The following is a 14,851-nucleotide window of genomic DNA, read 5'->3' on the forward strand; positions in this document are numbered from 1 at the left end:
ACACAAACACACAAACATACATACAAACTCCTTTGAGCATTTTGACTGACTTTGGTCAAACTGACCAAAAATATATGTAAGAAACAGACTATAACATGGTGTTACAGACTAAATTGCATCCTGTCAAAATCCATATTTTGAAGCCCTTATCCCCAATACTTCAGAATGTGACTGTATTTGGAGATAGGGCTTTTAAAGAGCTAATTAAGTTAAAATGAGGTCATTAGGGTAGGCCATAATCAAGTATGACTAGTGTCATTATAAGAGGAGATTTGGACACAGGCACACAGACAGCACCAGCCATACAATAGGACAAAGTGAGAAGGTGGCCATCTACAACCCAGAGAGATGCCTCAGAAAATATCAACCCTGCTGATATCTTGATCTTGGAATTCTAACCTTCAGATTTGTGAGAAAATAAATTTCTGTTGTTTAAAATGCCAAAAAATAAAAACCAATGGACAAATATCCCCGGGTGAGGATTAACAAAAACAAAAAACTTAACTTACTATACTGCTGAAATATCACACCTCATACCTTTATTTTTTAATTTTGTTTTTATCCTCACCCAAGGACATTTTTCAATATTTTGTTCAGATAGAGTGGGAAGGGGAGAGAGAGAGAGAGAAACATCAACATGAAAAGGGACACATCAAGTGGTTGCCACCCGCACGACCCAACCAGGGCCAGGGACAAATTGCAACCGAAGTACGCGCCCTTAGCTGGAACTGAACCCAGGTCTCTCTGGACTGCAGGCCGACGCTCTAATCGCTGAGCAAAACCGCTAGGGCCATACCTTATACCTTTATTATTACAACTAACACAATCTACTGTAATCCACTGCACGCATTCTCCATTTTCCCAAACTACAATGTAAACTCCATACAATAAAGTATTTTAATACTGTTATCACATTGAAATAAAATAAGCACCTGACAAATGTTTATTGCTTCCTTGATTAGTAAAACTTTGCAAAAATGAACAGATAAATGGAGAAACAAACATTAATATGCACTCAAATTTATGAACCAGCTTTATATGCAAGTACCATTTGTGTCTATTTCTACCCCCTTACAATATGAATAATACTCCTTTGCAATTCTTGAATATTTAAATTATCAAATGTTCATTTCTTTTCATATTAGAAAGTGAAAAAATTGATGTCCCAAGTCTTCAAAAAACCCTGTAATTATGACAAAAATAATTGCCTTGCAAGAATAGGAAAGTGCGCCCTGGCCGATTTGGCTCAGCGGTTAGAGTGTCGGCCTGTGGTCTGGAGAGACCCGGGTTCGGTTCCTGCTAAGGACATGTACCTCGGTTGCAGTTTGTCCCCGGCCCTGGTTGGTCGTGCGGGTAGCAGCCACTCGATGTGTCCCTTTCACATCGATGTTTCTCTCTCTCTCTCTCTTCCTCTCTCTCCCACTCTAACTGTACAAAAAATGGAAAAATGTCCTCAGGTGAGGATGAAAAAAAAAAAAAAAAAAAGAATAGGAAAGTGCTTGTGACTGACCAATATTCAGCTATTCACAAAGATCGGTGACAGTAACAACTTGTGAAAATTCTTTTTTTTTAATCCTCACCCGAGGACATTTTTCCATTTTTTGTTCAGGCAGAGTGGGGGAGAGAGGGAGAGAGAGAGAGAAAGAGAGAGAGAGAGAGAGAGAGAGAGAGAAACATCGATGTGAAAGGAACACATCGAGCGGCTGCCACCCACACGACTGACCAGGGCCGGGAACAAACTGCAACCGAGGCACGCGCCCTTAGCGGGAACTGAACCCGGGTCTCTCAGGACCGCAGTTCAACGCTCCAACCGCTGAGCCAAACCGGCCAGGGCAGTCATGTAAATATTTTAATAAACTTTATCTAAAAAAATTTTTGGACTTCTGGTCAAGATGGTGGAGTAGATAAACGTGGTATCGCCTCCTCCCACAACCACATCAAAATTACAACTAAACTACAACACAACCATCATTCATAACCATTTGAAATCAAGCTGAATGGAAGTCCTACAACTATGAAATTAAAGAAGCAGCCACATCGAGATCGGTAGGAGGGGCAGAGGCTCAGATGGACTGGTCCCACACCCACGTATGGCAGATGAAAATCAGCAGGATATCTCAGCTGTGAAGATCCTCCCTGAGGAGTGAGGGGTCCCCATCCCACACCAGGCCACCGGCTCAGGGTTCCAGTGCCAGGAAGAGAAGTCCCCATCACTTCCGGTTGTAAAACCAGCGGGAACAGAGGCTGAGGGAGGCTGAGGCTGCTGGAGGCCCAGGCAGCTCCTCTTTTATTTATTTATTTTTTAAAGACAGATTATTTATTTATTTTTTTATCCTCACCTGAGGACCCTTTTCCACTTTTTGTTCAGACAGAGAGGGAGAGAGAGAGAGAGAGAGAGAGAAACATCAACGTGAAAGGGACACATCGAGTGGTTGCCACCCGCACGACCAAACAGGGCCGGGGACAAACTGCAACCGAGTTACATGCCCTTAGTGGGAACCAAACCCGGGTCTCTCCGGACTGCAGGCCGACGCTCTAACCGCTGAGCCAAACTGGCCAGGGCCCAGGCAGCTCCTCTTAAAGTGCCGTTCAAGGACTTACTTGGACTTGCTCCCTGAGCTCCAGCATGGGGGAGGCAACTCGAAAGGCACCAGAAACCTATGGCGAAGAACTGAGCTGTTTGGCATCAGGGCGAGGGCTAGAGTTATTTAATATTACTGACTATATTTCCTATGCTGTACTTTACATCCCCATGACAATTCCATAACAATCAATTTGTAATTCTTAATCCCGTCACCTTTTTCAGCAATTCCCCCAAACCCCTTCCCATCTGGCAACTGTCAAATTGTTCTCTGTATCTATGAGTCTGTTTCTATTCTGTTCTTCATTTAAGATTCATTTGTGGATAGTTATGTATTTATTGCCATTATATTGTTCATATTTTTTATCTTTTTTTCCTCCTTCTTAAAGACCCTTTAACATTTCATATAATACTGGTTTGGTGGTAATGAACTCCTTTAGCTTTTCCTTGTCTGGGAGCTCATTATATGTCCTTTGATTCTAAATGATAGCTTTGCTGGGTAGAGTAATCTTTGTTATAGGTCCTTGCTTTTCATCACTGCATATTTCTTGTCACTCCCTTCTGGCCTGCAAAGTTTATGTTGAGAAATCAGGTGAGAGTCTTACGAGAGCTCCCTTGTAGGTAACTGTCTTTAACCTTTGCCATTTTAATTATAATGTGTTTGGGTGTGGGTTCATCTTGTTTGGGACTCTGTGCTTCCTATACCTGTATGACTATTTCCTTTGCCAAGTTAGGGAAATTTTCTGTCATTATTTTTTCAAATAGGTTTTCAACTCCTTGCTCTCTCTCTCTTCTCCTTCTGGCACTCCCATGATATGAATGTTGGCATGTTTGATGTTGTCCCAGAGGCCCCTTAAACTATCCTCATTTTTTTGGACACTTTCTTTTTGCTGTTTTGATTGGATATTTTCTGCTACCTTATTGTCCAAATAGCTGATCCAATCCTCTGCTTCATCTAATCCACTACTGATCCCTTCTAGTGTATTCTTTTCTTTCTTCTAGTGTATTCTTCATTTCAGTTATTGTCATCTTCATATCTGGTGGTTCTTCATGTTTTCTATCTCCATTTTTATGTTTCCTATCTCTTTGTTGAAGCTCTCACTGAGTTGATGATCTATTCTTCCCCTAAATTTGTTGTGCATCCTTATAAGCATTGTTTTGAACTCCACACATGGTAGATTTCTTGTATTCATTTTGTTTAGTTTTCTGGAATTCTGTCCTGTTCTTTCATTTGGGACATGTTTCTTTGTCTCCTCATGTTGGCTGCTCCTGGTGTTTGCTTCTATGTATTATATAGAAATGCTACATCTGGTCTTGATAGAGTGGTCTTATGTAGTAGGTGTCTTGTGGGGTGTAGTGGCACAGCTTCCCTGGTCACCTGAGTGGGGTGCTCCAGGTGCATCCCTGTGTGCACCCTCCTATTGTAGCTGACGTGTTGGCATGTCAATGGGAGCACATAATGCCCCCAGGCCAATCACCTCCAAGGACTATAGTGGAAGAGCTACTGTGCAGTGGCCCACCCCATGGAGCAGGACTCCCTTCAGCAGGGCTCTGGTGCCCGCTGAGTCAACCGCTTGTGTCACTCATGGCGGTGGTTGGGTGTTGCTCTGGCATGGTTTAAAGCAATCCACTCGGTGGGCTGGCTCTGGAACCTCCCAAGAGGTACAGGCCAAGGTCCGCTACTGCCTGTGCCCTGCCCTGGGCCACCCAACATGAGCTAAAAAGTGTTCTGCAGATAGATTCCACTTGTCCTGGGCTTAGAGGTGCAAAGGAGAGGCCAAACTATCTCTAGTGCTGGGCTTAGGGTTACTTGAGCCAAGATGGGCCATTTGTATGGAAACACCATTGGAAGTGGCTTGGGTGGGCCTGCAAGTTATAGGGAGGTGGGATCGCAAGAAATCACCAGGGTGGGGTGAACTGTATTAGCCAGGTTGATGGAGACTCAGATAGAATGCCCACTGTACCTGTAGGGGTAGGGATCAGCAAAGGAACAATGGCCTCTGTTAGCACTTCTGTTTGGAAGAAAGCTGCCCCTCCAGCTCTAGCCCCAAAGCCAAACAATTCAGTTCCTCCCCCTATGTCCCTGGAGCCTTTCTAGGTGCTGCCCCAGTGCTGAAACTCAGCAAGTTAGTCTGAGTAAGTCCAAGCATAGGACTTTTCTCAGCAATGGAACCAGGGGCTGGGGGGGGCCTGGTGTGGAGCTGGACCTCCTCACTCTTCAGTTGAGATAGCCCTCTTGAGTTTTAACCACCACACATGGGAATGGGGAGCACCTAATCCACGTCTCTGCCCCTTCTACTGGTCTCAATGTGACTTCTTCTGCACATCCTTATTTTATAGGACTTCTGTTCGGCTAAATTCAGGCAGTTCTCAACGATGGTTGTTCTGTAGTTTAGTTATAATTTTGATGATGTTGTGGAAAGATACAAGTATAGCATTTACCTACTCTACACCATCTTGACTGGAACTCCATTAAACAGCTATTTTTAATATATTTTAATTCTTTATTTTTCCACTTAAACTAGAATTATTATTGAAAATTAATCTAAGAGGGGAAGGGTGTTGTGGGGCTGGGTGAAATTTAATCTAAGAGGGGAGGGGTGTTGTGGGGCTGGGAGGGGATTAAGCTAAAAAAACAAACAAAAAATTCATAGACAAAGACAACAGTATGATGATTACCAGAGGGAAAGAGGGGTGGAGGAGGTTGAAAAGGGTGTGGGGAGATAAATGACGACAGAACGAGACCTGACTTGGGGTGGTGAACACACAATACAATATACAGATGACGTATTATAGAATTGTACACATGAAACCTATATCACTTTATTAATCAATGTCACCCCAATAAATTCGATTAAACATTTTTAATTTAAAATTATTTTAAAGAAAGAAAAAATTTAATATAGATCATTTTCAACATCCCATTTTTACATTATGCATGTCATCAAACTATTTTTTTTAAGTATAAGTGATGAAGATCATGTGTGTCTAAAAGGATACTGAAGAAATTAGTATTAGAAATAAATAAAAAAGGAAACAGTAATTGCAAAGAAAACCCTCAGTGTCACCCACTTAACTGGTACCTTAATAACAGTTTAACTGAGATGACTTCCAGAAAATACACTTTCAGCACAGCAAATTTCAAAATGGTTAATGGCATACTCTTCCCATAAAGTGACCGTAGCAAATTAGTAAGTTTAGATATAAATCAGTGCTAACATAAATCCTTCTGTTTTCTTTTTCCATTTTTCTAAAACACAGAATTCACACAAGCATTTTCAAGAGCTGCAGGGAATCAGAAATAAGATCTATGCAAACCCTCCTTTTATAGAAGAGGAAACAGAAGCCCAGAGTTGTTCATACCCATTTCAGTGTTCTTTTCTATACTACCTCTCCTACAGTTCTCTCCTCTGTTTTATCAAGTCGAACAATTATGCAGCAAAAATTCATCTATTATGAATTATACTTTTTAAGTCAAAGTGGAAAAAATAATGAGTAAACTGGAGTGGTATATATTGCTGTCACTAAATCTCTCCTTATTCAGTGATTCGGTGACCATATTGTTCTTTTCTTACTCTGTAGTTCAAGACTTGATAGGTGAAATAAAACATAAAATCCTGTTAACTTTAACTAGGTTCCTCCATCACATGACAACACCAAACACTCAGCATTTCTGTCTTTCTTAAAAATTTAAATATTCAAATCCCCAGTCCTTCACCATTGCCCAAAACTAATGTTCACCTAAACATAGTTCTAGTAAGCACCTGAAGTGTAGATAAATTTTGTTGCTACATCCAGTGTGGTAAAAAGAATATGGGGCTTTGGAGTCTGACAGATTTGTGTTAAAATCCATGCACTCTTATTTATAAACTGAGAATTAGGCAAGATACTTAACCTTCCTGGGGTGCATTTTTCTCAGCTATATATCTCAGAGAATTATGATGTTAGCCTAGGTAAGTTTAGCATAAAGCAGTTTTCAAAAATGTTCTTCTATTTTCATTACATCCTAAACAAATACAAAATACCTAAGTTATAAGTATCAGTTCAAAGAAGTTTTACATTTAAAGGTTATTCTTATGTCTGCTTCTATCAAATAGTAGATAGAACAGAGTCATTAACCAGCTGGCACCTAGTAAAAAATAACCAGTCACATCAAGGACAGTAATGGATAAAGTGTGACAAAGCCTTGCAAATAACTAGAAAATCAATGGCTTTCTAAGGGCTTTGAAGTCCAATATGAAATAAAAAAGGGTGAAAAGATTCATGACAAATTGAGCTTGACAGAACAGAAATAACCATGATCTACTGGAATTGGTGATTTACAAAAGAAATTAATATGGATAGGTGATCATTTGCATTTAAGAGAGCACCTTTTGGGGAAGGGGTTTTTTGTACTCTTAACACCTATCATATAGGACAAGTAGGGAATATACTAATACCGAACAATTATCTAAATTAATGTCTGAAATAATAAAACTCACATTTGCAGAGCATTTCAGAGTGTGACATACTTTTCCAACAGTGAAATTAATGGAATCCAGATGTCTTGATCTCCATTATAGTAATATAAAAATAAACTGCAGTATTTTAACTTTCATAAATTCTAGTATAATCATTTTATATTCTACTTAATTACATTATACCAAAATGAATGTTTTAACAATTATAATATGTACTACTTATAAAGAGCTAAATATAAACCTTATGCTATGCGAGTTAATTTCCTACAATTTTCTATTTAATCCCTTCTATACTCAAGTATATTTTATCTTGACTCAGTTTTCTGAGATAAATTTATTTCCATTTCCTTACTGATAATTCTTCACCTTTGATGTGATATGATCCCATTTTTCTCACATACTTGACTTCGCTAACTCCTGTTGCCATTCTTAGAAAAACTAAACTCTCATTCCGCAATGATCCTAAAGTAATTCGTTCATACTGTCAGTATGAATGAGGAGATAAGCTCATTGGGGGAAGCAGTATGACTAAAAGAAAGAATACTAGCTTTAAAGTTGGCTCTAGCACTTTTAAGCTATAACCTTGGGCATATTCCTTGACCTTTGAGTCTCCAATTCTTGATCTGTCAAATAGGAAAAATTAACAACCCATTCTTCAAGGCAGTGATGGGGATTAAATGAAAATGAACACAAAGCACATATAATTGCCTCTTAATACACTGTATTATAATGTGCTGTGGGATGGTCTGTTTGTCTACTCAGATCAGTGGTGCACAATTTTTATTTCAGGATATTTTTTTAATTCCAGGAATACTCCTCTCTCCACTCACTGAAATCAGTGCCCTAGATTATAAACATATACCACATTTTATGTATCTCTGAATCTCCAATACCTAGCCTATAACCTTTACATACATTAGATACTTAATATATACTTGTTATATACAGTAGAGAGAATTTAGCTGTAGATATTAAATAGAGAAATTATTGAATATGCCTACTTTCTACTAGAATGGAACAAACTAAATTTCTTTTCTCAACAGTACACATTATTTTATAAAATTACATTGCTTGGGGTATTTTTCTAACTACATTCCCAGTATAATCTGATTAATTTAATACCTAGAAAAAGTCTACCTATGTTTATAAGCCCTTTTCTTCTGAGGAGCTCAAGGATTTTTACAAATATTATCTCATCACCCCTAAGGTAACTAGAGATGAAAAGGGAAAAAAAGATGAAATATGAATCCATAATCCAAATAAGTTCAGAAATTTCATAAATTCTACTCTAAAATTCCATCTAATTTTTAAATTTATGTACATTTAGGCACCATTTTCTTTCTGAATCAACCCAAGCTGCTATTTACTCATTACATGTAGATGTTCTGATCTGTTTTTGTTATTTCCTTAAGAAAGCAAAATTTTCAGAAAGTGTTATACACAGTAAGCAAAACTATAGTCAAAATGATGACTCTAGCCCTGGCCAGTTTGGCTCAGCAGTTAGAGCTTCGGCCTGCAGATCCTTAGAACCCCAGGTTCGGTTCCCGCTAAGGGCATGTACCTTGGTTGCAGTTTGTCCCCTGGCCCGGGGTGGGGTTGTGTGGGTGGCAGCCACTCGGTGTGTCTCTCTCACATCGATGTTTCTCTCTCTCTCTCCCCCCCTTTCTCCCTCCCGCTCTATCTGAAGATAAATGCAAAAAAAAATGTCCTCAGGTGAGGATAAAAAAAAAAAAAAAAAGATGACTCTATCCCCTCACAAAAAAAACAACTGTAAAGGCTACTGACAATAGGTTTACTCCAGACTGAAAAATATTTAGAAATTATACACATTATTGTCTTCAAATACTAATAATCAGAGACTAACAGCTTAGTCACAGCTTTAACTTCTTTTTGCTCCCCATCATTTAGTTGTTTTGCACTAGGACCATATAGTAGCCCTTGCTGATTGCACCAAGGAAGCATTCTCTCCCCTTTCCTTACAAACAGAATCCCAACCAACAATGGGCTCAGTCCCAGGGGATGAATCATAATTGATCTTAGCCAGTCCTGGTAATTCTGTAGCCCTTTGTCAGTATTTTGTCTAAAATAGGACCTGTGGTCTAAAACTGGCCAATACTTTGAAAAAGTTACGGGGGATCCTTTCCTCCCTGATGAAGGAAGGGGTGGCAAGAATAGGCTTTTTTGCTCCCAAACCAGTTTCTTTGCACTTAGGAAGTTGTCAGGTTGGACTTGATGCTTAGAGCTGTGCCACTATTTTAAGACCATGAGGGGAAGACCAAGAAAACTTCAGTAATCCTGATTGCACCTAGATATAACTGAGTATCTGCAGGCTTCTTGCTCTGTGAAATAAATGTTATTTTTGTCTAAGTCACTGGATCAGATACTCTGTTTCTTGAAGTTGAAAGCATCCTAATTATCCAATAAATCAGGCAAGAAAGGAAGTAGAGATTAATTACTAAGTACTTACTATCACATCTGTAATCTCATTTAATTTTCATAAAGTCCAATATATATAAATTATTAATCTTTTGCTTTTTTATAAAAAACTAAGGCTTAATAAAGTTATATTGTTAATATTAACAAAGCTGAAGTTCGGATCCAGACCTGACACCAAAATTCCCTTTCTTCCTTGTTTATAAGCTCTTCTTTAAAAAAAAAAAAAATACAACTAGTAAGCTGATGTTACTAGCTAACAATTTAGGGAGAATTAAGCAATTATCAACTATTCTTATAATCTTGTCACAAAAATGTATAGTCTTCAACTCTATTTGTATCAAAGATATATGGAGAAAAGACAAAATGTGTACATATATATAAAAAGTTCCAGAATGTCTAGTACAATAGCAAAAATCCTACAGCAAAAATCACAATAGATTCTAAATGTAATTTTCAATTTCTCAAGAATTAAAAATATGAACTAAATCACAAACATTTCTTAAATTGAAAGAATAACTTCCTTATTTAAAACAATTCCATTAACCAACTATCTATCAATATAGAAACCACAAAGTTAACACTTCCTCTATTCTCATCTGTTCATGAAAACGGATTCAGTTTAAATCTTGGCAACAAAAATCCTATATAAACACCAAGAATCAGTAAGGTCATTTTTTTTTTTTTTTTTTATCCTCACCGAGGAAATTTTTTCCATTTTTTGTTCAGATAGAGCGGGAGGGAGAGAGAGGAAGAGAGAAAGAGAGAGAAACATCGATGTGAAGGGACACATCGAGTGGCTGCCACCCGCACGACCAACCAGGGCCGGGGACAAACTGCAACCGAGGCACGTGCCCTTAGCGGGAACTGAACCCGGGTCTCTCTGTACTGCAGGCCAACGCTCCAACCACTGAGCCAAACCGGCCAGGGCAGTAAGGTCATTTTTTATTTAGAACTAGAACTGGGTGTTCAAGAGCTATTTATAATGTTCATCTCAACCAGAAGTATGTTCACCTTATATTTCCTTTATCAATTTTTAATTGAGCATTACAAAACAAGTATGCTCGATTTCTGAGCTGATACACACAACTTACCTTTCCACATGCTCTGCAATGATGCCTCCTTTTGGTGAAAGTAAACCTGGCTTCACATTTCATGCAATTTGGAGCCTGAGAATCTGGTACCCATACTGGAGCCACCTCACCGAGAGTGGTAAATGGTTTTCTGGCAGAAATTCCAAACTGACCAGCTCTGAGATCATTATCTGGGCTATCTGGAGCTAATACAAGGCCTGGTCTACTAGATATTCCAGACTCATAACTTTCTAAATGTTCCCCATTTGTATCAGCAATAGAAATGCTTCCCAAAGAGGCATTGCAAACATTGGTTGCTGAGTTTTCTCCTATTTTTGCTTTCCCAAGAACATCATTTTTGTTTTTTATATTATTGCCATTGTTTGCAGGAAGGTCATTTTGTAAATGGTCTGATAATGGCTTTGGAATCTGAAGTTTAAGATTAGAAGGTTGCTTGGGTCTTGCACCACCAAAAGGAACACTGATAGACTGCAGGTTTGCTATTATCTTGGGTGAAGACTGCCCAAGAACTGATGGAACTTGGCTAGAGAAATTGTGTGAATAATTTTTCTTCGTTAGGTCACCAGTGCTGTTTAAAAGTAGTCCACTACCTTCTATGACATCATTTCCTCTCTGTTCATAAATATTTGAGTAGCATTCTGACTTGCTCTCCTCTATTTCCTTTTCTTCTGTTACTGAATCTTCTTTGGAGGGTAAAGTCTTTGGAATAAAACAAACAACTGGGCTCTGCATTCCATAGGAATCACAACAATTAGATGAAGTATTTGCTGCTGGTGTATCCGTAACAGTGGAGAAATCACATCCCTTACTTTCATTTATGAAAGTTCCTTTTAAATCTAGATCTGCTTCTGCAATTCTATCAAACTCTTCTCCACTATCATTGTATGTGTCCTCAGGCTGATTTATCTGCAAAAACTTCTTGTTTTCTTTATTTACTTGGCTGTCATTCATCTCATTTAGTTTAGTTGATTTCCAATTAGCCATCTCCTGAGATTCAGAGACAAGTTCTGTCATATTAAGAAGGTCTGTAGTGCCAAGAATTTCTTTATGCTCACAACCTTCATTTTCATCAGCTCTAATTTCACTGGGCACAAGGCAATCTGAAAACTGTTCACAGTTATCCTTTCCAGACCCATTATGCATGTCTGGTTTGAGAAGCAGAGGTAAACCAGACCGGAGAGATTCTTCAGTTGGTATCTCCTCTGTTGGCTCTTTTTTCATCAAAATCCCCTCACTCAAATGGGGAAAAGAGTTTAGGCTCCCTAGATCTGTCCTAGGAGAGCTGGTTTTGCCAATGAGAACCTCATCTGGCATATAATTCTCTTGGTTTTTATCAGCAGGATCTTCATCTGTTCCCTGGGATGAGATTACTGAATCAATTGTTAAACTTGTAATCAAAGACATGGAGGGGTCCCTACCTATATTTTCATCATCCTTTAATTGTGAAGGGGAACAGATACTAGTTAGATTATCAGATGAAGTAGTACATATATGTTTAACAGAATCCCCCTCTGCATTTGGTCTATTCAACAAATCCATCTTTTTCTCTGAGTTCATATCTTTTTCAGTGGACCCATTTATATTAAAACTAAATTGATCAGTTTGTCTGTTTTCATTATCCAGTGAACAGCTAAAAGTATCCATAAGGGATTGACTATTATAATTATTACAATCCTGCAAATCGCTTTGTAATGTCCTTTTATCACAGTTATGCATGACGGCTACAACAAGAACATTCTTCTCATCTGGCAGGCAAGCTAGGTTTCCACATTTCTTCTCTCCCACTTCAACAGTACTGCATTGATCATCTTGATTACAGTTCCTTTTAATTAACTGATCTTCTGCAACAGCATTTTCATCAATCCACATTGTGTTGATCTCTGGATTCAGACTACAGTCCTGCCCATTAGCATAATAGTCCTCTCTCTCTGTAGTCAGAGGAGCTGAATGAGCCAGGGAGAAGACTTTCAGTTGTGGCTGTGTCTCATCTGCAGTTTCATTCACACTTGCCAATGCAGGGTTAAATGACAGTTGGTGAGAAAGGGGATCTAGAATCTTATTCCACTTTGTATCCAATAAAATAGGAGAAACTGTTTCATCTGAAAAAAATAAATAACTACAATAAGTTTGTTGGTAATACTGGACTAAATTAATCAACCACATTTGCAAATATAATCTGAAAATAAAATATTCCTAGGATGTGAGGTTTCTAATTCTTAGCTAAGAATAAGAAAATATATTTACAACTGTCCCCTGTATTGTATGTCACTGAGTGGTAATATCTCAGAATATTCAAAACAACAAAAGAATTCTACCTCAATCTAGTAGCATAATTCAAGTGGCCCACAGACTGTACTTGGGGGTAGAGGGGCACCAGCAATGGAAACGGCCTTGGATTGGCCGAGTACAACATGAGGTGAGGACTAATCTAAGGTGAAAAAAAAATCAGAACAGTGATGAAGATATGGTAATTGAGTAGAAAGGAAAGGAAAGGAATTTTCTGCAGAGACAGAATGTTCTATAATTACATCATGACTAGAATGTGGGTTACATGGATATATATATATTTTTAAATGTACAGTTAAGATCTAACATTTCAATGTGTATAAATTTTATCTTAAAAACTGTACAGCCCTGGCCGGTTTGGCTCAGCGGTTAGAGCATCGGCCTGCAGACCAAAGAGTCCTAGATTCGGTTCCCGATAAGGGTATATATCTCGGTTGCAGTTGGTCCCGGCTACGGTTGGGGCCGTGTGGGTGGCAACCAGTCAATGTGTCTCTCTCACATCGATGTTTTTCACTCTCTCTTCCCCCCTTTCTCCCTCCCACTCTATCTGAAAAATAAATGCAAAAATGCCCTCGAGGATTAAAAAAAAAAAAAAAACTGTACAAAAAACAATGAAACAGGGAGTGAGGAATGGTTGAAGAGATAAAAGAAACAAAAACGGCATCATCAATCACTGGAGAAGCTCTGTAATCAGTACTCTAGAATTTACTATATTATTGTTTACTTTGTATATATTTGAAATTTTTCCATAATAAGTTTTTTAAGTTTGCTACAGTATGTGAAATTCTGCTTGTAACCATGTCACAATATATTAATTAGGTTCATATTTACATTATCAAGTACATTTGGCACTCATTTATCTTATTAAACCAACCTACTCATATTCTATGAATAAGCATAATTTCATGTTTCTGTTTACTTTTTATCAGATCATAACTATGATGGCTATTTTCCCCAAGTTACAGTGCTATGTGTATATTTAATTAGAGAAATGAGGAATAATGCACTTACTACTCTTGCTTTCTCCAGTAAATCTGATAATCATAGTCCTGAAATTATGCAGATATATTTTGCCCTCAGTAGTAACATTAATCTTCAATGCTCCCTTAGCACCTTGTTCATATCTTTATTAAAGCGTTTATTACACTGTAATGCAATGGGCAATTAACCTGACTTTTTCAGGCAGACACCATTTCTTTCCATCAGTATAAGTCCTTACTTTGCATAGTGCCTGGTATATAGTAGGTACACAATAAATACATGCTAAGTGTTTATCTACCACAGTAAAAGCATTGAGCTTAAGGAACACAAAGATTAAATGGTAGCTCTGGCCTCCAAGAAGCACATAATCTAGCTGGGAAAATAAAAAATAGCTACAATACACATGAATATCTAATTAGCAGTACAGGCTAGCATAAGTATTTGAAAACTATTATGTAGTAAAAGAAAACAAATTCAGAGAAGAAAAGACACTGTACAGGCTGAGAAAGCAAGCTTGAATTCATGGAGGCAGGGGCAAATGGGATGTGATTCAAAAACAATTTTATGTAAGTTCAAAAAAGAGGACATTTGTAAAAGAGGAACAAGAAAAAGTATAGACCCCAACACAACTATCTGAGAGAGCAATAAGCAAATCAGTCTGGGTTGAAAAAACAATGTGTGTAAGCCCTTGCTGGTATGGCTCAGTGGTAAGAGTGTCACCAGCAGACCAGAGTCCCGGGTTCGATTCCAGCCAAGGGCACATACCTCAGTTGCAGTCTGTCCCCAGCCCCGGTTGGGGTTGTGTGGGTGGCAACCAATCAATGTGTCTCTCTCACATTGATGTTTCTCTCTCTCTCTCTTTTCCTTCCTCTCTCTCTTCCTTCCTCTCTCTCTCCAGCTCTATCTGAGGATTAATGTACAAATGTCCTAGAGTGAGGACTGAAAAAAAAAAGAATTCGTGTAAGAAAATAGTGAAAAGAAGCTAGGAAAGGAAGATTATAAAGGCCATAAAACAT

General features: G+C 38.4%; 1 protein-coding gene across 2 annotated transcripts in view; it reads right to left on the reverse strand.

Annotated features, from left to right (window-relative positions):
* The window catches only part of ZFYVE9 (zinc finger FYVE-type containing 9), a 141,983-nt gene that overhangs the window by 75,414 nt on the left and 51,718 nt on the right, over positions 1-14,851 (reverse strand). For both annotated transcript variants that reach the window (XM_036255100.1, XM_036255101.1), the window contains exon 4: positions 10,569-12,667. In XM_036255100.1, coding sequence (XP_036110993.1) covers positions 10,569-12,667 — 2,099 coding nt within the window. The remainder of the gene's footprint in view (positions 1-10,568; positions 12,668-14,851) is intronic.

Source organism: Molossus molossus, unplaced genomic scaffold, assembly GCF_014108415.1.
Source record: "Molossus molossus isolate mMolMol1 unplaced genomic scaffold, mMolMol1.p scaffold_m16_p_12, whole genome shotgun sequence".
NCBI classification, from domain to species: Eukaryota; Metazoa; Chordata; class Mammalia; order Chiroptera; family Molossidae; genus Molossus; species Molossus molossus.